The sequence below is a fragment of the Prinia subflava genome, chromosome 13 (genome assembly GCF_021018805.1).
Source record: "Prinia subflava isolate CZ2003 ecotype Zambia chromosome 13, Cam_Psub_1.2, whole genome shotgun sequence".
Taxonomy (NCBI): domain Eukaryota; kingdom Metazoa; phylum Chordata; class Aves; order Passeriformes; family Cisticolidae; genus Prinia; species Prinia subflava.
In genome coordinates, this window is record NC_086259.1 from 13463389 (window position 1) to 13488333 (window position 24945).

At 57.0% G+C, this 24945-nt stretch overlaps 2 protein-coding genes across 2 annotated transcripts; one reads left to right on the forward strand and one right to left on the reverse strand.

Moving 5' to 3' along the window:
* Positions 1-392: 392 nt before the first annotated feature.
* Positions 393-5251, forward strand: LOC134557782 (probable D-lactate dehydrogenase, mitochondrial). Its single transcript, XM_063411033.1, has 11 exons — positions 393-551; positions 679-791; positions 1001-1142; positions 1229-1370; positions 1642-1801; positions 1878-2077; positions 2156-2284; positions 2909-3036; positions 3114-3204; positions 3294-3405; positions 3482-5251. Exons 1-11 carry the CDS (start codon positions 438-440, stop codon positions 3645-3647), a joined length of 1497 nt encoding a protein of 498 aa, XP_063267103.1. The 5' UTR covers positions 393-437; the 3' UTR covers positions 3648-5251.
* On the reverse strand, positions 4647-24922 carry ZNRF1 (zinc and ring finger 1). Its single transcript, XM_063411034.1, is given in 6 exon segments — positions 4647-5169; positions 5535-5625; positions 5719-5824; positions 6458-6553; positions 24042-24384; positions 24386-24922. Coding segments are annotated over 5 exon segments (705 nt in total). The 5' UTR covers positions 24488-24922; the 3' UTR covers positions 4647-5169; positions 5535-5567.
* Positions 24923-24945: the final 23 nt, after the last annotated feature.

Here is a 24945-nt window from a genome sequence, read left to right on the forward strand (position 1 = left end):
CGGGGACACCTGGCTGGGAATGCGGACAGATGGACACGGGGACGTGGCGGCTGCTGGTCCTGAACGGGAAAACGGGGCTGTGCACAGGAATAGAGGGACAGGGGGGCATGGGGACACCTGGCTGGGAATGGGGACAGATGGGCAGGGGCACAGGGTGCCTCCTGTCAGGGAGGGGAGGGGCATGGGACAGGTGGTCTCCTCTGGGGTCATGGCCCCCTGACCAACTGCGGGGTTACTTGAGCAGGCACGGGGGCACGTGGGAGAGCAGGGGGGCCGTGGTGAATGCAGTGACTCCGCTGAGGCGGGGGACAGCGTGGGAACATGGCCACAGGCACTGGTGGGCCCCAGGTTCCTCTGCCAGGGACGCACTCGCGTGTGGCTGGAGCCACCTTAAGGTGTCAGCGCGGGGGAGGGACAGGCAGGCTGCGCGCAGGGCAATGTCCTGGTCCTGTGCAGTTCCCGTGTTGCCGCTGCTGTCCCGTCTCGATATGGCGCTGCGGAGGGTGCTGGCGCTGGGGGCAGCCCTGGGGCGCCGCAGCTGCTGCTCCAAGGTGCGGCCGGGGCTCCGAAGGGCTCTCAGGTCCTGAGGCGGCCACTCGGGCTCGTGCCCTTGGCCCATGGCCGTGATCAGACCCTCCCCACTGCATCCCTGACGGGTCCCCGCTGTTCCCCTCGCAGCCCGCGCTGCCCCCTGACTTCGTGGAGGCCCTGAGGGCCGTGGTTGGAGCCCCCAATGTCTCCACGGCCACGGCGGTGCGGGAGCAGCACGGCCACGATGAGTCCATGCACCCGTGAGTGGCCCTGGAGCTGGGACCCCTGGGGAGGGGTCTGGGGAGGGGAAGGGCCATAGGGAAGGGAAGAGATCTGGGGATGGGAAATGTTTGGCTACAGTGAGGCCATGGAGAAGGGAAGGGGCGTGTGACAGGTCCGGGTTGGGGAAGGGCCACGGGGAGGGTCAGGGGGTTGAGTCAGTTGGTCAGTGGTGCTGCCTGTCCCGCAGCTGTGCCCCCCCGGACGTCGTGGTGTGGCCGCAGGCGGTGGGGCAGGTGCAGGAGCTGGCAGCCCTCTGTCACCGCTGCCGTGTGCCCATGGTGCCCTTTGGCACCGGTACCGGCCTGGAAGGAGGCGTCAATGCCGTGCAGGTATCGGCTCCCCGGCCCCTCTGAGCCCCCAGGGGCTCTCTCTTGGTGCCTGGCCGTGCCCAGAGCCCCGGGTGCCCCTGTGCCAGGGCGGCGTCTGCTTTGACCTGAGTCGCATGGACGCCATCGCGGAGCTGAGCCTTGAGGACTTCTCGGTGACGGTGGAGCCCGGTGTCACCCGCAAGGCCCTCAATAAGCACCTGCGTGGCACCGGGCTCTGGTTTCCTGTTGGTACTGTGGGCAGGAGGGGGTCATGGGTCTGGGGGTGACAGCACTGGAGAGGCTGGGCATTCCTGTAGGCCCTGGCCTGGCGGGAGTGTTGGGGGTGCTCTGGTGTCCACGGGTGTGCTCTGCTCCCAGGGGTGCCCATGGAAATGGAAGTGCCATGGTCCCATTTCTTTTGCGGACGCCCATAGTTTTGCTGTGGTTGAGGTCCCAGTGGTGTCTGTGTGGGAGTGGACACCATCCCCACCTGCCTCCCCTGCCCCTCCCCTGCTCGCAGACCCTGGGGCAGACGCCTCGCTGTGCGGCATGGCAGCCACGGGCGCCTCGGGCACCAACGCGGTGCGCTACGGCACCATGCGCCCCAACGTGCTCAACCTGCGCGTGGTGCTGCCGGACGGGCGCCTGCTGCACACCGCCGGCCCCGGGCGCCAGCCCAGGTGGGCGCCGGGGGCCGGGGGGCTGTGCTGGGCTGGCCATGTGCCACCTGGGTGCCCACTCACCAGCTCTGCGCAGGAAGAGGGCGGCCGGCTACGACCTCACCTCGCTCTTCGTGGGCTCCGAGGGCACTCTGGGCTTCCTGACCCAGGCCACGCTGCGCCTGCACCCGCTGCCCGAGGCCACTGCTGTCACTGTCGCCTCCTTCCCCAGCGTGGGGGCGGCCGTGGCTTGCACCGTGCAGGTGCTGCAGGCTGCCGTGCCTGTGGCCCGCATCGGTGAGTGCCTGCGGCCAGAGGGGGCACTGGGGGTCCGGGTGCCAGTGCTGGAGCTCAACACTACCTCCTCCCGCCCAGAGTTCCTGGATGAGGTGATGGCAGATGCCTGCGGCCGCTTCAGTAGGATGGAGCTGCCAGTGGCCGCCACGCTCCTCCTGGAGCTGCATGGCTCCCGGCATAGCCTGGCTGAGCAGCAGCAGCAGATGGGTATGGCTTGGATTAGGGATGAGCAGAGGGTGTCTGGGGCTGGGGGCCATGATGGACACCCAGGGATGAGGGATGTGTGTTCTGAAGTGAAGCATGGTGCTGGGGGCTATGATGTGGCGCTGGGGTGAGGGATGTCCAGTACATGGGATAGTGGGACCAAGCATGTCCTGGGGTGAAGAATGGGTGCTCAGGGCTGGGTGGGGATTGGAGACCTTGAGGTCATCAGGATGAGGAATAAGTGTCCATAGCCTAGAACTGAGGGACTGGAATCATGGATGGCTGCCTATGGATAGGGGATGGGAGATCAAGGGTGTCCTGAGGAGAAGGATAGGTGGCCAGGAGACCAGGGAGAGGGGACCAGCAATGGATCTCTGGAATGGGGACTGGGAAGACACTTAGGGTGAAGGATGGGTGTGTGCACTGGGGGTCTGCTTAGGGGCTCATGGACATGGGGGGACCAGGAGTGTCACAGGGTGGTGGACAGGGACCCAAGGAAAAGGGGCAGAGGAACCAGTATCCCAGGACGTGGGATGGGTGCCTAGGATGGGCACTGGAGGTCCTGGGTGAGGGCTGGGTGCCTGGGGCTGCTGTGGGTCCTATCCCAGAATTCCTGGTCACCATCAGAGGAGATCATGCAACAGAATGGTGGCTCCAGCCTGGCCTGGGCGGAGGGGCTGGAGGAGCGTGAGCAGCTCTGGTCCATGCGCCACAATGCCTGGTACGCTGCGCTGGCGCTGCGGCCCGGCTGCCAGGTGAGCCACAAGGATGGGGATGATGGCAGCAGTGCCATGGTGCTGTGAGTGCCACAGCTTTGCCCTCCCTGGCACAGGGCTACTCCACGGACGTCTGTGTGCCCATCTCCCGCCTGCCCGACGTGGTGGTGGAGACCAAGCAGGACCTGCAGGCCTCCGGCCTCACCGGTCAGCAGGGCCACAGCCCCCCTGAGACAGAGGGGGTTGGGGGGTCACCATCCTCCATGCCACACCCCCTCTGACCCGTGGCCTTGCAGGACCCATGGTGGGACATGTGGGCGATGGCAACTTCCACTGCATCCTCGTCTTCAACTCCCAGGACCCGGAGGAGGCCCAGCGCATCCACGCCTTCACCCAGCGCCTGGGCAGGTGGGGCTAGGGTGCTCTGGGGGCCAGGGCTGGATGGACAGACAATCCCCATCCCCTGTCCCTCCCTGTCCCACAGGCGGGCGCTGGCAGCAGGGGGCACCTGCACCGGGGAGCACGGCGTGGGGCTGGGCAAGCGGGCACTGCTGCAGGAGGAGCTGGGCCAGGAGGGCCTGGACACCCTGCGCTCCATCAAGGCTGCACTCGACCCACACAACCTCATGAACCCCGGCAAGGTGCTCTGAGGGGGAGCACCAGCACCGAGCTGGCAGTGGGGAGCCTCAGCCCCTGGAGCCAAGGCCAGGGTGGCCATGCTGCCCTGCAGTGCCACTGTAGGTGTCCCTATGAATCCCCCATCCCCACTTCTGGGGATCAGGGATCCTCAAACCCCCAATAAACCCTTAGGACACACACTGTTCGTGTGCTGTGAAGTTGTTTACAGGGACAGGACCCCCCCAGCCCCCTCCAGGAGGCTCCTGTCCCAGACAGCATGCACAGGACAGGGTCTCACTTCAGCCACTTCCCCTGAGCTGCAGTGCTGCCAGTGCCAGGTGGGAGCTCTCTGGGACCTGCTGAGCACTGCTGTGGCCATCCCCACATGGCAGGCACACAGAAGGGGAACCGGCGTGGGTGGGGGGCTTCAGCACCACACTGGCATCATCTGCTTCACCAAGAAAGCCAGTGAAATAAAATAACAGTGAATATTTTATTGAACATTGTTTTAATACCATATCAAAACACCTTGACTAATGAAGGAAGCTCCCCCCAAGCTCTGAACTCTTTTTTACCCCCGGTTTTTTTTTAATATATAAATACAGAAAGGTTTCCCGCAGGGGCACGGCCACCGGCAGGGGAGGTCTCACCAACGAAAATGCGCCCGCCGCGCCGGGAGGGGACAGGGATGGGTGAGGGGGGTCACTGCCATGAAATGACACCATCTTGGCACCTCCAGCAAAGCCACCCCTGGGACTAGGGGTGGCTGGGGGCATCTGGGGGGTCACTGGGGCCCTCCCCATACCCTCCTCAAAAGGGTCCAACTCAAAGCCGATGGAAAAGAAAGAGGGGAGGCGGTTTTGGCAAGAGGAGCCCGGCCAGGGGGCACAGGAGGGGCGGCGGGGATGCTGCAGCTCTCCAGTCTCTGAGTGGTTATAGCTGAGTTAAAGAGTGACCAGTCTGTAAACATCACCGGGGCAGGGAAGCTCAAATTGAAGAACACGCCAGTCAACACGAAGCTTCAGTTGTGGTTTGTTGTTTGGTTTTTTTTTTTGTCCGTTTTCTCTTTTTTTCTTCTTTTTTTTCCTTTTTTTCCTTTTTTTTTTTTTCTCATTGTAAACACTTGAAAGACGGACCCCTGCGACTCAGCAGGGGGGAGCAGTGGCCCCGCTCCCGGCGTGGGGCAGAGTCCCCATCTCAACGCTGCCGGGGCCGGGGTGGAGATCTCCAAAAGGGAGATGGGAGAGAGGAGGAATTTCCCGTTTAGTCAGTGCAAAAAAACCGAGCAGAGCCCCCGGGAGAGTCCGGGTGGGAGGTGGGGGGTTGCCGGTGAGAAATGCCGCGTGCTCCGTTTGGCCGGCTGTCCCCCGGCAGCTTTCCCCTTTCGCTTCGGGGAGAAAAGCCAAACATCATGGCAGGGTTTCGGCCGAGGGCGTCCCCGGGGCCTCCCTGGCAGGCAGAGCTCTCCTGGTGACCAGCGGCTGTGGAGGGGAGAGCAGGTCGCTCCGCTTTTCTCACACTGTCGTCTCCTGGATGTTTCTTTTTGTTTTAAGTCTTTTAAATTAAAACAAAACAAAACAAAACAAAAAGCAGAAAAAACAACAGAACAAATAAAAATAATAAAATAAAATAAAAACTGCGCCGTTGTCCCAAGTGGATTCAAGTTTCTGGGTTTTATTTTTGTCTTCTCGAGGAATTTAAAGTCAGCCCAAAACTCCAGGCGGGGCAGGGGGGACGGGGAGAGGAGGTACAGCAGGTATAGCAAGGTGCCCTGCAAAGGCAGAGAGAGACCGTCCCGGGTGAGGAGCAGGAGCCCCGGCTGTCACATCCCACCCTATCCCACCCCATCCTCCACTTCCAGCCCTGGATTTAAACCCAGCATGGGAATGTCCCTTCTGAGCAGCCCACCACAGGCTCACCTTAGAGAGAAGTCAGCAAGCACGCTCGGCGGGTCAATCAGAAGGATGCTCTGGGCAAGATCTGTTCACTTCAAACCATGAGTCTATACAGCTGCAAGAGGAGAGTATGTTACCACCACGCTGCTGAGCGTCAGGTGTCCCTGCCTGTCCCCTTGCCACTCGCCTGGCTGTCCCCCCACGGTACCTTTTGTGATAAATGCAGAGGCAGGGCAGCCTGGCTATCGTGTCCCCCTGCAGCAGCTCCTCCAGACAGATCACGCACTCGCCGGCGTCCTTGGTCAGCACGTCATCTGGGAGGGGAGGAAGGGCAGCACTGAGACGGGGACCACCACAGCATTCCCCGCCCTGGGATGGGAGGGAGCCCAGGGTCACTGCTGCGGGGGCAGCCGGGATGGAGCGGAACGGCAACAGTGCTGGAAAACACTGGCTGGAGGCTCATGTGGGGGCACAGGGGGCACATGGGTCTGGGGCCTCTGGAGTGAACACAACCCCTATCCCTGGCTTCCAAAAAACCAGCAGGGGGTGAGCATCACTCCCACACCAGTGCTCAGGAGAGAGGTGGGAGCTGTCGGAGGTTGCAGCCCAGTGCTCAGCCTCATGAGCTGCGCTGCCAGCAAGGAGGGCAGGAAGGCAGACCCTTTGGGGGGAACCCAGGAGGACACGGGCCAGCAGGGCCCCTCTGGCACAGAGGGGAGGGGAGGGGGCCCCCTCGGGGTAGGGGCCTGTGTTACAAAGGAGCCTGAAAGCAAAAGCAGCAAGCTTGAGCCATGACAGGGGAGCGGAGTGGAGCAGCACCATCCTGCCGGAGCACAGCCCTCTTGGGAAGCCCAGCCAAGCCTGCCCGCAGCAAATGTCTCTTCAGCCTGCCCAGAGCCATCCCAGGGTGGCAGGACGCCGTGTCCCCCCCACAGCCTGGCCCTTACCGTTGTAGGAGAGGCGAGGTTTGCTCAGACACATGATAAAGTGCATTTCCATCTCGTCAGAAGCCACGGATTTGGAGCAAATGGGGCACTTGAAACCTGGAAGGAGAGCAGAGAGACGAGCCCTTAGTGAGGGCAGAAGGAGTCGTGCACCCTGCATCCCGGGGAATCCCTGGGGCCATGGTGGGGCACGGCAGCGGGCAGCCCCTCACCTGCTGCCTGCATGGTGACCCTCACCCCACACAGCACCCACTGGGCACCCACTCATCCTGTGCTGGTCACCAGCCGCCGCCAGCGTGGGGGACAGCCACCGAACAGGGGACAGCCGTGCGCTGGCCGTCCCCGTGCCCGCCGTGCAGAGGGCACAGAGAGTGTGCCAAGCCAGTGCACACGTGGCCATCAGCTGCTGCCAGGCCTTAAAGGGCGAGCAGCAGGCTGGGGCACGCAGCACCCAGCCACTGGCAGCGTATGGGCAGGTCCCTGTGCCTGGACAGTGCTGTCCCTGCTGCCAGATCTCAGAACCACATGGCTGAAGCCAGAAAAGCTGCAAGGAAGTTTTTTTCCATGGCTGCAGCAGATGACTGGCAGATTGGAGCCTCAAACACGAATGGCTGCTTTGTCCAGCTCTCCACAGGAGTGAAGTGGGTGCTTACCCCTCCGATGCCAGCCTGCCTCCCCAGGAGCAGGGGGACACTGCAGGCTGATGAGGCAGCTTGACCTTGGCTCTGCCTGGTGATTTGGGTTCTTGGATGAAGCTGGATGGGATGCCCACTGCTCTGTGACCTTGCTTGGGGTGGTGCCAGGTGTCACACCAGTGTCATCACCTGCTCAAGCCATGCCGACCACCATCGTCCCCAGCCCCACTGAGCGAGGCTGCCCCAAACACAGTTTGTAAGCCCCAAACTCACAAGGAGAACCCCAGGCAGCCCTGTAGGTCACCCATCTGGGACTCCCTGCCCTTCCACTGCAGCCAGTTCGAGGCCATGTGGTTTGTCACTGCCCAGCAGAGCAGCACAGCTCGAGCTGAACACGCGCATGCCACCACCACGGGTTTGCACCAGAATATCCAGCAATTCCCTGCCTGCAGAGAGGGAGAGGGTAATTTAAGGATCTGCCTTCTAAAAGCAGATCAGGTTTGACTGCAGTGCCGCTTAAGAGCTTTCTTCATATATATGCAAAGGCTGCTCAGGAACGAAAAGAAAAAGAATGTACACAAATTATCTAAGGATGAATCAGGTTCTTGTTTGCCACCACGTGGATGTGGACAGGGCATTTTTTTTTTTGCTTCTTGTAAGGGAGAAAGTACAGGGTAGTTTTAAGGAGAAAAAAGCAGCAGCTCAGACCTCTGCTGTGCAAACAGCCCCTGTAACTTCTCAACATCCCAGTGCTCATTAGCAGCAGTAATAAATACAGTTTACTTCCAATAAATACAGTTTACTTCCCAGGTCCTTGGATCCTGCCCCTTCAGAGTGTCGTTATTTCCCAGGAGGGTGCAGCAAGGATGAGCACCATGGATGGTATGGGATTGGCTCTAAAAGGACCTGCTAAAAGAAGGAGCCCTCAAGCTCAGGGGTCCCTCCAGTGGGGTGTCCTGCTGGCCTGCAGCATTGCCACGCTGGAACACATCCCTGCCCCAGCCTGGCTGAGCCACAGGGTCTCTGCTCTGAGTCTGGCCCCAATTGCACCAAGCCCCTGGCGATAGGGCAGTGCCGCAGCCAGGGCCTCATGGGCAGCAGCACCGATCTGCCTTCTCCTCTCCAGCCTAATTTTACTCCTGACCGATTTATACCTTGTGGCAGCCGTGCCCATTAGCTGAAGTAGCTGGTTTTTTCCTCCTCCCGAGTGTTTACCCGCCCGGTGTATTTATAGTGCGGATAGCTCGGATAGCCTCCCAGCCTGCCTGCTGCAAGACCCAACTGGCCTCCCCTTGCGAGACACCCTCCCGGTGCCCCCTCCCTGGCAGCCCGCCTGGCCCTGTCCCTGCCTGAACTGATCCTGCCTGGAGCCGATGGTCTGCCAGCGCCACAGGCACCGCTCCCTACCGGGGCAGCTCTGGGCACTGCTTTCCAGCAGCAAGTTCCTGGAGCGGCTGTGAAGGGCTCCCTTCGGAAAAGGCATTTTGTCTGCAAACTCTGTGTCAGGGCACGGCATTTGTAGAGGTTCAGTACTGCTCCCTGTGCTGCGTGTGGGCAGACCTCGTTTCCTCTGGTCCCCCCTTTTCTGTGCCAATGTGTTATTTTAAACAGCTGTCCCAGATCTGCCAGCTCCGGCAGCACCCGAAGGGATCCTATGAGACGTGCAACCAATGTAAAGGGAAAAGGCCCCAGATGAAACTGCCTGGTCTGTGGCTGCCAGGGCACGGCTGCCAGCAAAGCAGCAGGGCCAGGCAAAGAGCAGGGTCCTTTGCAGGCTCCAGCGAGCGGCTGTTGCTGTATCTCCAGGCCTCTTTGCTAGCCGGCATAGCTTTAGCACGGTTATAAATAGCCAGCATGAACACTCCTCATGCTCCTCACTGCTCCCTGGGCAGCTGGCTGGGGCACCGGGACTCCTGACACCGACACAGCCCCGTGGCAAGGACGTGGGGACACTGGACAGACAGAGGGGCCCAGGCTCAAGCCTCAGCACGCATGTGGCATCCTCCAGCCAGACAGGTCTGGGGGCTGAGCCAAGTGCAGAAGCACACACACACTTTTCTGGCTCTGCATTTCACAAGATGGAGGGGGAAAAAAAGGAAAGATGAATATACAGTTGCGTAAATTCCCAAGTTTGAGCGGGAGCGAGGAGCTGCTGTGGAAAGGCCCCTAGGGTAGGGGGCTGCCCTGCACCCCAGCTGTCGGCACAAATACTTGACATTGCAAAAGCAACTGCTTGTGTTTCCCTTCATGGCAGGCACAGGAACCCACCACCAGCGGGAAAGAGGAGCCAGAGGTGAGCACCCTCACCCCTTCTCCAGGTGACCTTGGGGTGAAGTTGATAGGCACAGAACTAGTGAGGCCAGGGGACAGCCAGCACCAAACAGCAGCAGCCACCAAGCCCGGTGCCTAGGAACATCCCTTCAGTTCAGGCAGGAGCCTGTCCCGAGGATGAAAGAGCTGCTCTCCACATGGCCAGCCCCCTCCAGGCCATGGTATTTTCCACATTCCCCGAAATCCCCGTTAATTTATCCTGCCTAAGCTGCCAGCCGGAGCAATGCGGGAGATTACATTTTGACAGCTGCTCATGGAAAATTCAGCTCCCTCCCTCCTCCTCAAGCCCTTTCCGTCCTCCTCCCACATGCCTAAAAAAAAGAAGAGAGGAAGGGCCCAGCTATTCCTCCTTGCCTGGGCCTCCCACACCCATGGGGAGGCCCAGGGGTTGCTCCAGGGAAAGGCCATGGACACTTCCTCTCTCCCCAGGCATCTGGTGCAGCTGGTGATGCTCCTGCCCATGGCACATTAAACCCGAAGCTGGCACTGTCACCTCATGCAGAAATGTGTGGGCAGGTACCAGCTCCCAACAAGAGTAAGTGAAGAAGAGGAGGGTGCTGCAGGAAGGGAGCTGGCCTGGAAAAGCAGGTTCAGGTCAAGACCTGGACTCTTGTACCTTGCAGGAGACTTTGAGAAAGCCAAGGGCTGCGAGACATAGGCTGGCAGGTGATCTGATCTCTCCAATGGCTTGGTCTAGAAACCAGGAGCAAGTGGCGCTGGTGCTCTCCAGGGGCTATTACCCTTTGAGTATTTTTAGGAAGGTTACATGGTTAATTTTAGAGACTCCGGCAAAGTAGAGCTGGGAACCTCTGAAAATCTCCACCCAGTCCTATGAATGCTGAAAAAGCCTGGTGGTTAACCCTCACAGTGCCGAAAGCACTGCCACAGAACTGCAAGGAATTCAGTGATGGTGGGAGGATTGAGACACTTTTCCAACCCATTTCTAAGTATCCCAAACAGAGCTGATTCTGGAGCTGGGACAGGAAATTCCCATCACTTGTGTCTACTGAGCACTACAACAGGGTTAACCACACCATGCCCTGAGAGTGGAAGTGGCTGCTCCCCTCAGGGGTGGGTGAGACCATGTCCACAGGAGCTGCAAGCCTGTCCCAGATCCCAGGGAAAGGCATGTGCCATGCCTACCTTCACCTGCCAAACCCTCCTCCTGCGGGGTGTGCCCCCAGGCACATTGCTTACAGGCCACGGTGCCATCAGGAGTACCCTGGCAGCAGGACACTGCTCTGTACTGGCAGGTGGCTGAAACATGGAGAGCAGCAGCTTTTCTGCTACACAACACCTCCAGCTATGGGAGGAAGACATTGGTGGGGATGATGTGCCCTCAAGGCAGGAGGAAGCAGCAGCCCAGGCACAATGCCAGCAACTGACCCCATACAGCATTCACCAACAGGCTCCTTGGTTGCTCAGTCTCTCACCACTGCCATGGGATAAACCAGGAGCCCTGTGAGCGGGAGCAGCAACGCAAACTCCCCAAAACATGCGTGCCCCAGGAGGGATCCCTCTCTGGTGCCCAGCCACCCCACAGGACACCTGGAGAACCAGGGAGCTTGGGTAAGCTTCAGGCTGCCTGTTGATCAAGGAAGATTTGGAAACCTCAGCTACACAGCCCATCTTCATATCTCTGGGCTCCCAGCCAAGGGAGCTGGCTGATACCAGGTGAGCATCTGTCCAAACATGAGATAAAACCAGAGAACTTTTGGTCCAAGCATGCAGTCCTGGTGCTTCCTCCTGGCTGAGTAAACTATGAGCATCCCACCTTCCACCACGGCTTCCCTAACTGCCAGCTGAACCAGCACCAGGTGGAAGCCAGAATACATGGATCATCTTGGAAAAACCTAGTGATTGAAGAGGAAGGAAAGACTGAAGGACCAGTTGGTCAGCCTGAAGCATGGGGGGTTGGGTGAGGGAAAGGTCCTCTCCTTTCCTTACCCCTCAAGGGCTCCAGCACAGCCCCAGAAGGGAAGAGGGGATCAGGGAGAAGCTGTTCTCTGTGCCAGCCAAGTGAAGGAAAACTGAAGAGCCAAGTTATTCAGACCCAACATCTCCTAGAAAATAAATTCCCTATGGGTTTAAAGCAGCCTCATTGTTTTAAAGAAACGGTCACAGAGCAGCACACTGGAGATAGCACATGGATGCACAGAGCACCTCTCCAGCACTGGGGACCACAGGGGCCTGGCATCTGAGGACTCCCTGAGTGTCCCCTCATGAGTGGGAGCCCATCATCACTCCACCAGCCCCAGCGATGCAAGCGGGTGATGCTGCAGGAGGCAGCATCAAGTGCCTGCAGGCCAGGGCACCCAGCAGAACCTGGCCAGAATCCACTTCCCGCTGCAGAAGGAAAAGGCATCAGCTGCACGGGCAGAGGCAGGAGCCAAGGTCCAAGGCAGCCCTGCTGCCCTGGCAGGACTCAAGGCACCCAGTGAACTCCGCGATGGTGCTGGGCTATTGTGCAGCACAAGGGCTGACACGAGCAGGGACACGTAGGCAGGAAGGAGTAAAGCACTTAAGCTGCCTCATTTGCCAGCTTTGAAAAAGCAAGCATCCTTCCTCCTAATTCAAGGCTGCAGAGAGGTGGGAGAGCATAAAGGATGGGTCCAGGGTGGAAACAAGATATCCCACCTTCCTGGGGATGGCTGGGCTGGGGGATGCCACTGAACCTGACGCCTTAAGTTTTAGCTTTCATATTTTTTAGATTTTGTGCTGCCTAGGTGTGTACCTCAGCTTCACATTAAGTGTTAATCAATTCTCTTCACAGGGTAGGTAGACAAAGCAATCCTTTTCCAGCTTGAGACCAAGGACAACTGTTAGAAGTTTCAGGCCCAAAAGTATAAACAATGGTGAACTGAAGAGAAAAAACCAAGAAGGATGGAACTTCATAACCTGAAGCTATAATTGGACAATTAACCCCAATATGCAAATGGACCAAAACTTATAAAATCTCATGACCTTTCATCCATTTTGTAACCATTTTGGGTCCATCTTGGGTGTAGCCCTGGCCAGGCTCTTGTACTGTCCAAGGTGTATCCTTTAAGGCCTTTTAATAAACAACTACTTTATTCTCTTAGCTCTGTCTAGTCTCTCTTCCAGGTCAGCCTTCTCAAGGCATCAAACCAGCCCCAAATGATCAGCCAAGCAGGGGATGTGGCTTGGATGGGACATCTCTGGCTGGCAGTGCTTGGAAAAACACTCAACCACTTCTGCTGCCTTGGCAGAGGGACGGTCTTGCTCCATCCCCAACCCACCCCACCATTTCCTTGCTGATTGAGTCAGTTCAGCTGGCTAAGAAGGGAGAAAATGAATGTTTGTAATACGAAAGCAGCACCCCAAAAAGAAGCTACTTTGGGGCAAGGCCAGATTTTCTAAGGTGTAAGAAAAGCTGTCCCTGGTGTGCAGTAGCTGCTGGCAAAGTCCCCAGGTGGCAGGTGTCTGCTGTCAGGTCAGCCACACACCAGCCAAGGGTGGCAGGGACGTGCCATGGGACACGAGGCTGGCCAAGGGCAGCACCATCCTGATGCTGAAGGCATTGTGTTTTAGAGACACCTCTGTCCACTCTCACCTGACTCAAACCACAAAGAGGAGATGTAGCAGCAAGGACAAGGCATTAGTGCTTCAGGTGGGATGTAGGGAAGCCACTGGGGTCAGAGATATGCAGGACACAGAGCAGAGGTGCTGGGTGGCACCACATGACAGAAGCCCAAGGCTAGCTTGCTGCAAGCCAGGAGGCAGAGCTATTTTTTTTTTAGCCATTTGGGTTCTTATGGAGGTGGTGGGGGAGGATGGGAAGAAGGAGAACAGATTGCAGTTCTGGGGCTGAGGAAAGCTGAAGAGTTGGAAAGGAGCAGGAGACACAGAAGAGGGAACCCCAGAGGAAGAGTTGCTCCAGAACACCCAAAGCTATTGATTCTCAGCAGATGGACACACCAAAGCCTTACAAAACACCTCCAGCATAGCCCACAGACACTGAGAAGCAGGAAGGCAAAGAGGCCTGGTTATATGGTCACAGGATGTCCAGACACCAAGGATGCTCCTTGCCTGTCATTATCTGAATATTGCCCCTTTCATGGCTGTAATTGCAATTTTTGAACAGAAATACCTATACTAAGACAGAGATCATCTCCCTCCGATAGCTCAGGCTATACTGCAGGATCAGTTCCCCCAGACCTGGATGAAAAAGGCAACTTCTCAGGGTCACCCTGTCTTCTGGCAAGTCCTAGTTTACTGCAGAAACACTCCCCCAGCTGCTGGGAACAGGTTTCATAAGGAAGAATGTATAGCCCAAAGCTAATTTTAGCATCCCAGAGAAGAGCAAAGTTAAGCAGAGGGGTCCTGGGTGATAGCCCAGCAAAGGCATTAACACCTCCAACTCCTGCTGTCAGGCTGCAGGGCTCAGATTTACAAAGTTACAAGCTTATCCAGGGCTCCTGCTAGTCACAGAACAGGTCTGGGGCCATCTCAAGGCTCAGAACTGCAGGGATGCTCTGGTGCTGCCTCCACACCTCTCATGGGATGCTCAGGTGTCCAAATTCACTGCCCAGAGAGGACAACAATCCTGCAGGCACACCTGGGAATTTCCAAAGGGTTTGCCTGAATGCCTGTTTTTTTCCTCCCACGTATTTCTCATAGGAAGGAGGAGGCCCAGCCAAAGCCCTGCTGTGGGCAGCAATCATCTGCAAGATGCACAGAGCCCGAAGGGTAATGAGGGGGTCCCAGTGCTGAAATGAAGGAGCACAGGGGATCCTCTGGCAGCACAGTGGGATGCAGCAAGTTGGAAATGAGAGCAGGAAGGGACAGAATTTGGCACTTTGGCTTGGCAAGGGCTGGGAGGGAGCAGCGAGGCAACATCACGTGGGCACTGTTGGGGTGAGTCATTTCTGACTAAGACATCCGCTGGGGAGGCACCCACGGAGTCCCCACTGCCAGGCTCCAGCACTGAAGAGCTGCCAGAGGAATTCCCGCTTTTGGAAAGGTTGAAACACCAAAGCCTGACCTGAGCCAGTCCCAAACACAGCCGGATCTGACCCCAGGGGGTGATTTGCTTCCTGACCACTGGGTTTTTCCAAAGTAGAGAACTTGGGCTTTGATGCTGCCAAGGCTCCATCATGCCTCATCTTCAGATGATCCCTTGGGAGGATGATGGGACACTCTAGAGGCACATGATAACATGCCCTGGCTTTGTGATGCTGGGAGTATGGCCAAGCACTGATCACACCCACATACCCCTTCCTGCCAGAAGTGATCCCAAACAGCTCCTGAGACACTTCTTCCCCAGGCATTCCACAGCAGCACTGCACAAAGAGAATAGTGGAGGGTGTCTTTGTGCCTGGGCCATGGTGGCAGCATCTCTGAGGCAACTGTTTTTCATCAGTGCAACACCCCCAACCCTTGGGGGGTGTGGAAAGGACAATACGTTGGTTTTTGGGGCAGAGAAAGGGCAATTTTTATGTAATGGGCAGCAAAGAGAGCATAAAAGGCACACAGAGCTGCACCCACAAGCAGTGCATGGCTGGGGAACACGTGCAGCCAGTTCACAGTGGTTATTTCTGCAAAGAGAAAAAAAAAGAAATTTTTCCATCACTGAAAAAAAAAATCTTAGTGAGGAGCATGCTGCAGAGCAAGGCCTGACCTCACTTGCCCCTCATGTGGTAGGAAGGATTGTATGGCACAGAGCATCTCCCTGCTCCCAGGAGGGACTGTGACTGCTGAGGGACACCCAGTGAATGCCCCAGCCTGCCAGGACAGCAGGAAGGGGAAAAAGCAGGTGCAAAGGTGGAGGGTGATCACTCTTCTCTGTTGTACACAGTGCAGGAGGGAAGGGATTCACCACAGCACCGAGCTGCCTGGACAGACAGCATGAGCACCCTTTGACTGCCAAAGGTTAGGGATTTGGGAGGAAGATCTCTGCTGAGGATGGGGATACACCACTCCAGAGCTTCCTGGCTGCCTTTGCAGCATGGAGGCAGCTGGCAGAGCCAGCTTTCTGCAGCTCCAGGAGCCCTCCAAAACACAAAGCACAGCATCTCAGAGGACTGAGCCCCTTGGAGAGTGGCAGGGTCTGCCCATGCTGGATTCTGCTGGAGAAGGCAGGAGGGGGTACACACTGCCCTGGGCAGGAACAAGCCTGCCCAGGTGTCCCACCTCCTCTGTCCCTTTGCTTCAACATGTGCAACCTCCAACATGAAAAGGGCTCCTTCTGAGGAACAAGATAGTGGGGCTGCAGATGACAAAAATCCCAGCTGTGGGATCTGAAGTTCTCTCTTCCCCATCACAAAAAGAGGGCTCCAGAGGAGCAGAGTTTAACCCCACTTCCAGAGCTGGGCACAGCCTTGTGAAGCAGCATCCTCCCATGAACGTCCCACCCAGGACTAGCTGCAGGGTGGCACCTATTTTGCACCGGTCTACAGAGAGCAAAAATCAAAGGCATCTAAAAACCTCCTCAGAAGGGTAAGATCCAGGCAAGTAGCTGACTTCAAGGGCTACAAAGTCAGGGGCACAGTAAGTAAGCAAATGGACATTTGTTGCAAATGGACTAGTTTCAAAGCAGCAACATCTGACCAGGGACAACGTGAAATGCCAAGGCTGCCAAGGCAGGGTGCTCAGCCTCAGCCTGTCCTGCTCAGCACCAGCTTAACAGAGGGTTGGCCCCAAAACTGATCTCAGCCCCTACTGACTTGACCTCTCTGCAGGCAGTAATTTAAGCCATCTGCCTAGAGCAAACCCCCCTCCTTTTCCCTGTCTACAGATGTACAGGCCTTGGATGCATGGATTGAATGGTGGATCTAATTCTCCTGCAGCGCTTCTGACGAAGTGCAGCTCCATCGCCTTGTAGGAAGAGCTCCCAAATGAATTACTGCAATTACCCCGGCTGCAGGAGGAACTGCAGGTTTTCTCCTCACTGGTGACAAAGACTTCTCCAAAAAACAATCCCCCAAACGCCCACCACCCCAAGCTGTAATGCAACCATCCAGGATGTGAAGAGCAGAGCCCCTGGCACCACCCTCAAATCACTGAGCTGTGTTTAGAGAAACTCACAGCCATGGTGAAAGCCAGGGGGAGAAGGAAGAGAGCTGTCTTTCAAGGCAGCAACAGGCAAAGAGACACAGAGGACATGGAAATGTCAGTGGCCTCATCCTGGAAGGAAATAAAATGCTGGGCAGGGACGTGGGACAGGGTCAGCATCACTCAGTTCTCCTGCCTGACTGCTGCTTTCCCCCTCTTGTGTTGCAGGCAGCTGGCCTCTAAAAATACCCACTGTTGTCACGCTGCCCTGCCTGCTTGGGCCAGGAAACAGCTCTGAGCAGCTTTCAGTTCCATTCTTCATCTGCACTGCTGTGCTTCCCTCACCAGGATCTCTCCCAGCCCCTCTTCTGTGCCTGGCAGGTGACAGTCTCTCAGGAACTATGGCCATAACTTGACACTGAGTCTATGAACCAAGGGTGGGAATACACAACCCCGGGGAATTTCTGCTAGGGTTGCTAAAACTAGCAAAAAGGTAAATATTCCCACAGCATCTCTGCTTCTCTACAAAGTGCCACAAGACCATTCCAAGGCACACAGTCTAGTTTCATGCCATTGATGGGAGCCCCACAGCTACATGAGCGTGCATGAGCAGGGAGTTACAAATCTCCCAAGCTCATTCAGCCCAGGACACCACAATTGTCCCAGAGTCAAGCTGGTGTTGATGCTGGCCAGCTCTGGTCTATAGAGAAGGAGGGGAGAGAAGAGTCAGCTTCACCTCAGAGGTGCAGTACAGCCTCTCCAATGGTGAGGTACCATCCCACCTGGCAAAATGCACCCTGGATGGAACACCCCCAGCTGCCCACAGACCTGGCCTTGGGTCTGAGCAATGCATCTGCTCAGGCTCAGCTGGTGGCACATAGCACAAACCTGGCAGCATGGAGGCACAGGGACCACAGCAGGGAGCACAAATATATCAAACCCCATGCCAGCAGCACAGAAACCAGCCATGAATATCTGCCTGCTGCTTCTCTGGCCTTTCCTTCCACTTTCTTCAAGTCTCAGATTGCATGGACCTGCAGTGGGCTGGAAAGTAAAACTGTGACAAGAGAGAAGCAGCTCTGTCCCTCACCACAGGTACTCCCTTCCCCTGCCTGCATCCCAGCAGGGCAGGAAACCTGCCAGCAGCTGGCCTCAGCCACGGGAAATGCTGTGCAGCGGCACGAGAAGAGGCCCCAGGCAGCAGAGCTTCCTGAAGCTGCACCTCCAACAGCCTCCCATCAAAAAGCACTATGCAAAAGCATTCAGCCAGGCACCACCTGCAAGGGACAACAGCAGCACTCCTGGGGGGTACTCAAGCCCCCCGTGAGTTCACCCACGTTTGAAACCTGCCTGGTAGAACTGGTGCAGGGAAGACATTTCAGGCCCAGCTTTAACCACTCCTGCTCTATCTGAAATTAAAAAAAATGGTGTCTCTACAGAGGGAGGCTTGTTGTACCCCGATGTACAGCCAGACCAAAGCAGGTGGGCAAAGTGCTCTGCATCACAGCCTGCTGCTTTACAGCATCACTTGGCTGCTCATGCACATCATTCTCAAGGCCTTATGATTCCAGTTTTCAAGGGAACCAGGAGAAAGCCAGGTCACATTTACTTAAAACCAAGTACTCAGCACATCTGGGGTTTTGGTGTACGAGCAGCAGATGCCATGAAATGCATCTCGTGGTTGCCCACCGTCTGCTTGGGGCACCACAAGACTGGTCCCTGCAAAGGGAATTTATCCCAAGAGCCCTTTGCTGCCTGTCTGATCTGTCACATGAGAGATTACATCGAGGGAGGAAAAAAAAGCTTTTTTTTTTCTCCTCCTCCAAAGTGGGCTTTTCTCCCTCCCTGCGCTTCTCTTGAAATTAATTTTCAGCATTTAGCAGCATTTTCCCATGACTCTGCGCGGCTGCCTTGGCCAGGAGCCAGCCCGATACTGCTCCTCCACCAAAGATGTCTGTATCTGATTGATCCTCCGGCCAGCAAACGAGAGAGAGAGGAGAGAGAAGCCCTAATAGCACATTAATAAATAAGAGGAGCCTTTACGGTTATTCCAGTCACCGGAACAAACATCTCAGCAAAACAAACCAACATGGGATAAACTTACGTCACAGGCTGGGAAGACAATCCTGGCTGGGAAGTGGGTCAGCCCAGGAGCACGAGAGCATCATTCTCAGCATCTCTAGAAGACACATGTGTGGAAGGAGAGGGCACCCAGCAACCCTATGCTGATTAATGCACCGGTTTATAGAGAGAGCTCAGTTAATGTGCACAGGAATTAGTGCCTTGTTCCTGAGGAAAGCAGTTGGGATTTCAGAGGGCACTGGGGAGGCAAGGCAGCACAGAGACAGCCTGCCTTCAGTGGTGGAGACTGAAGATAAGTGCCGCCACCGCCGGCTTCTCATGCACAACGCCAGCGCTGACGCACTTGAACTTCATCTCCAGCTCTGGTGTGCATTAAAGCTGCCTTTGAGTCTTCAGGTGTTCAGCACTTTGCTCTTCTGAGGTAGCTGCTGCCTCTTCCCCCCGCCCCAGCTGCCCTGGCAGCTGGTTCAGAGAGGGCAGAAGCAGAAAAGCATCCCCTCCAGACCTGGAGAGCCCAACAACTGAACATCACCAGTGTGGGGAGTCATCAGGACTTCTGCACCCATCTCCCAAATGATCTGCAGGCCTGGCAACGATGCAGGTGCTTGATCTGGCTGTCAGACAGTAACCAGCACCAAACCACAAAAAGATGGTTTGAGGACAGTCATCTTTGGAAATTTCCACTAGAAAAAATAGATTCAGAATGGCAAGTTCATGCAGACCTTGGGGTACCCTTCCCCAGGCCTAGCTCCTGGAAGAGGGAAGGGACGCACATATGATGTCTGCATGTTGAAAACCTCATAAATTCAGTTGGAAGGGAACCAGAAGGATCATCAGCTTCAACTCCTGGCCCTGAACAGGGCAACCCCAAGAATCACACCACGTGCCTGAGAGCCTTGTCCAAACACTTTCTAAACTCTGTCAGATTTGGTGCCGTGACTACTTCCCTGGGGAGCCTTCCAGTGCCCAATCATACTTTGGGTGAAAAACCTTTTCCTAACATCCTACATAAACCTCCCTTAGCACAGGTCCATGATGCTCCTTTGGATCCTGTCACTGGTTATAGAGAGCAGAGATTGGTGCTGTCCCTCTGTTGTCCCTCCTGTGGAAGCTGCAGCCCACAATGAGCTCTGCCCTCAGTCTCTTGTCCAGGCAGAACAAGCCAAGTGACCTCAGCTGCTCCTCATATGGCTTCCCCTCTAGACCCTTCACTATCTTCATGTCCCTCCTCTGGATGCTCTCTTAACAGCTTTATGTCCTTCTTGTATTGTGATACCTAAATCTGCACACCAGACTGGAGGTGAGGCCACAGCAGTGCAGAGCAGGATGATCACCTCCCCTGACTGGCTGGCAGTGCTGTGCCTGATACACCATGGGACACTGTGGGGGCCCATTTTGGCTGCCAGAACACACAGGTGACAAGCTGGTGGCAGGACAGTCAGGGCTGACTAGCAAGTTAGAATTCAGCCTTTTTGTTCTGGTATAGAGACTGCAATGGCAGGACTATCTGAGGAGCAAGGATTGCCAGGCACCAGAGAGAAAAGGCTCAAAGCTGTCAGAGCACAGCAAGGGTTCACCCCAGACAGGCTTCTTCTCAGCCTGCAGAGACTGGGGCTGCCCAACACAGGTCTTCACACACACCTTCAGCTCACCCTCCAACAAACAAATCCTGTTTCCCACCCTGCTACTCTGGAGCCAGATTGAAGAGCACTTCCAGCCTGTTTTGCTCTCAAACTGTGCCTGGAGAAAGACTCAGCCCAACACTGTGGCTGCCATCTCTGCCCTAAAACCTTTCCCATCTTCCTCAGGCTGGGCCCTCCTGCTCCAGGGAAGTGCTGCTGAGAACACAGCAGCTCATTTGGCAAAGGCCTCCTGATATTGGTGCTACCAGCATCCAGGACAAAGAGCTTGCTTTGTCAGTGCACAGAAAGCCTGTGACATTCCTGGTGATACTGCACAGGAGGATGAGCTAGGCATTCCTTGGGCTAGCCAGCAGACAAGGAGATATGGATTTATTAGAGCTTCAAACACTCAAGGGCTTTGGGTGATGAGTGGGATTTCCAGATAAACTTTAAGCTACTTACAGCCTCTGCAAACTCCCTTAGATCCTCTGATGAAGATGAATAACATGAGAGTTACTAAGAGAACCACACAAAGCTGGAGACATGCAGCACTGAACCACACATCTCCCTTTTCTCCCTTCATCCCACTAGCCTTGGCTTTACTGAGAAGTCCTAATAGTCATAAACCTACAAAGGCAGGGTCAAGTGCTACAGGAAAACTCCAAGGTTGTGCAAGAGGTGTCATTTTCCACTCATAGAGGCCAGGAAGTGGATCTCAGAAACCCTGGGCAGACAGGGAAATCCCAGAGCAGTTTCAGGTGGTGCCGGAATAGTTCCATTGCTTGTGTATATGGTGGGCATGCCTTGGGAAAATCCCCATCAGGAAACAGGACTCACCCACAGAGGTGCTGTCCACTCAAAGGGAGGGACAACCTTCACCATAAAGGTCAGAGCTCCTTGGTCACCCCATTTGGAAGATATATGGGGGCTTCCCTGTTGACAAGAGCAGCAGCTCTCCTGCGCTCATCCTGAGACAGGCTAGAGGCCATCAGTATTTAACTGCTCCTCCCATCCTGGCTTCCCAGCAGCCACAGTGGAGCCCAGAGGGATTCAGCAGTAGGCTGTTCTCACTGACCATCCCCATGCACAGCACCTTACAGTGATGCTGCAGCATTCACTGGCCTTGGGGACACTTTGCTACCTCCCTCTGCACAGGAGCCCCAGCACAATCCTCCTCTCTTCCTCCCCAGGCACACCTAGCGCTTCTGCAGCCCTTCAGCTACAGAGAGGGGAAGGAGTGACACCAACCAGGGAAGAGAGCTCAGCCTGCCCCAGCTCACTCCTCAGGGTCCCTGCTGAGAGGCCCAATGAGCCATGAAGCAGCTGGGGAGGCACAGAAACTCTGCATGGCAGATATAGGGAGCGGGGAGGCGCCAAGACTATCTGTGTGCTCCCATTATCACAGGCACGCTGCTGCAACAACAGCCCCTTATCACTGCCCTCATGGCTCCTTGTTGTCCCACTGATGACCCCACAGAGCTGAGGTTGCACTTTGAGTCTCCGGCTCATCCCCCAAACCCCAGTGCTCCTGGAAAAATGTGAATGTGACCCACACGCAGGGAACAGCACCATCCAGGTCTCAGAAAAGGACAGGCAGGGCAAGAATCCACTCTCCAGCCCTGTTATCCACAGAGTCTGCGGGGGCTTCTCTCCTTGGTAGCACAGCAGCTCAGGCAGAGATCCCCAGGCATGCCTTGTGCTGAGTGGGTTTGGTACGTCGGCGGGTCCCCTCATCCCCACCCTCGAGTCATCCTTCAAAGGGAGCGGGGACAGTCACGCGCAGCAATGTCAAAGCTCCTCTCCATTTACCAGAGCACTGCTGCTTCAGCACTTTCCAGTGGCTAATGGAGTAGCTCAGCACTGTGAGAGGAGCAGGTCGATGGGGAGGCAGGGGGAAGAGGCAAGTAGCTCCTGACTGCCCTGCTGGAGGTTAACCAGCTGCAACGGGAGATTAACAGGAATTCCAGCAATCTTGTGGTGGCTTACTTCCCCCCTTCCCTGCAGTCTCCAAATCCTTCATTAACTTCTTACACTAAGAGAAGAGTGCAAAAGTTAAATGAGCTCTGACAAGTTTTCAGAAGGGTTTTTAAGCATCCTCCACTCCTTTTGCTATTAATTAGCAACAAGGAAGAACCACCACTGGGAGAGGCTTCGGCATGGACTGAACAGCTTTTGCTGCTGCCTGCACACGCTTCAGCTCAGCTCAAATGCTCTCAGAGGGCCCCAAAAGAGGCACCAGAGAAACCCAGTTCTTGCAGCACTTCCCACAGCTCACGCTGCAATCTTTCAAGGGCACCGTGTATAACTTAGCGGCACTGCACTAACTCGCTCAAGTGGCTGAAAAACAGCTTACTCCATTTTGCAGCTGGTTTATTTTTTCTGAACAGGTTTTTGCCTCTCAGCGTTGCAGTTTAAAATGTAACTGATACTCTCTGACCAACCATTGTGAGCTGTGGGGTGTTTCTGTAATGAGACCCTCCTCCTTCTGGCACCAGGCACAGCAGAAGCCCCCATGGCTCTCATTCCCACAGAGGCTTGTGACACACCTGGAAGGATGCTGTGCCTTCGCCTCTCTCTGTGTTCAGAAACCAGAGCAGCAGCAGCACAGCCTGTGCAAGGTCACAGAGCAAAAAAGTTTGCAGGACTGCTTGGTCTCAACTCTGGCACCACATGCCAGCCCTCTCCATCTGCCAGGGAGGGTGGCAAGCGCAAGCGCCTGGCTTATCCGGATCAATAGGAATCAGACCTGGGGCGTTCTGCCACTGAGGATGCAATGCAAGACACACAGCTTCAATCTAACAGAGAAGAGCAGCCCCCAGAGACTGGGCAAAGGGAAAAAAAATCCCAAGATTTTTTTTTTTCCAAGAAGTAGGAAAATGGGCCCCACGAGACTCTTCTTGCACTTTGTTCTTATCCATTGCTTCAGTCTCAGGCCTTCCTGAAAATGAGGCATTGTCCCAAGGCATATTATGAAATTCCCAGACCACGTCACACAAGGAGAACACAGCATTTGTGAGGGGGACGGGTGGGAGAGAAATCCTAGACTATTCCAGGAAATGCAAGGAGACATCACTGAAATGACTTCCCCTCAAGCCAGGAGGGGAAGGGAGGACCTCCCACCTCACTCCCTGTACCCAGCCAAAACTAGGTCAGTGACACAGCCCTGCTCGCAGCCAGAGCTCCTATCCAGACACCAGGACACATGGAAGAGTCCAGCCAGGAGGGTGAAGGGGGTAACCTTGCCCCTTCCCATAGCCTTGACACGTTTCCTGCAAGAGAGCCCAGCTGGCCCCCCAGCCCTTAAAGAGGCAGGCAGTTCCTCCTGTGCTTCCTCCTCAGCACCACAACACTGCCAGCTGGCTTGAAAGAGAAAACACACTTTGGCCTTTCCCTGGCCCTTTATCAGACAAAACAAAGGAAAAAAAAAAAAAAAAAAAAGATCCTGACACCTTGCTTTCAAAGGCTTCCTCTGCTTCTTTCCCAGTTTCTAAGGCTGGGAACTGCTACACCTGACTGGCAACCCTCAACACCTTCAGAAGAAACACAAGATGCTCAGCCTGGTTGCAAAACCCAAGGTCTTGAGCTACAGCACCCTCAAGACCTCAAGGCCACTACCCCTCAAGTCAAGGTGGGGTGGGGGTGCCACATCCACTGCTTCATACCCTAGAGCCAAAACACCTCCCTTCTAGAAAGCCTCCTCCCTTCACAGCCCCTTCCTCCCTTGACCTTGACACAGATGCCAGCTTCAGCAGGCATCCACCCGTCTGTGCCGGGGAGGGGATGGGGATGAGGGTCCAAGAGGGGGCAGCTCCCCTTTCCCGGGTGAACCGCGCCCACCGCCGCCCCCGGGCACCCACGGAGGGAGGGGAAGCCGAGGAAAGGCTCCGGGGAGCCGGCACTCACCGCTGTGCGAGCTGAACCACCGCGGTGCGATGTGAAGGGGCAGCGCGTCGGCCAGCGAGGCCCTGGCGCCCAGGTACAGCATCCCGTCTCTATGGTGACCGCCTCCCGTCTCCTGGAAACCGTTGCCATGGGCGTACGTGGAGTCGGAGCCGGGACCGCCGCCGCCGCCGCCCGGGGCCCGCTCGGCCTCCCCCGCCGCCCGTGCCGCTGCCGCGTACAGCCCGAAGGGGACGGCGCCGGCCGCCGCGGGGTCCATGCCCATCCCGGCCACCGAGCTGACGGAGCGGCTGCGCAGCCCCATCGCGCCGCCGCCGCCGCCCGCCCGGTAATGGCCGAAGGGGGGCGGCCCCCCCCCCTCCTCCCGGCGGCGGCACGGCGCTGTCATCCGTCGACACCCCCGGGAAGGGGCCCCGCGAACGGGTCGCCGTGCTCTGCTTGCCCCCCATGTGGGCGCCGCCGGGCCGGAGGGAGCCGAGCGACAGCCCCCCGCGGGGATCGGGGCCGCGCCGCCCCCGCTGGGAGGCGAGAGGGGGCGGAAGGAAGCGGGGGGGCACGGGGAGCTACGGGCGAAAACCCATCCCCGCCCCAGGCATCCTCCCCCCGCCGGGCCCGCAGGGGCGAGGGCGCCCCGAGTCCGCCGCCGCCGCCGCCGTCACCCCCGGCGGAGGCCGCCGAGGGCTCCGGGGCCGCGGAGCGGGGAGGGAGCGGCGGGGGAGGGGGGGGTGGACGCCGGCAGGGTCGCTCCGCCCGCCTCGCTGGTGCCCGGGGCGCGGCCGGGAGCCGGGCGCGGATCAGCTGCGGCCCATGTGCGGCGGGGGCGGCGGGGGCGGCGCGCCCCGCTCCGCTGCGCTGCGCCGGGCACGGCCTCGCTGCGGCCGCCGCCTGGTGCTGGGCGCCGCGCCGG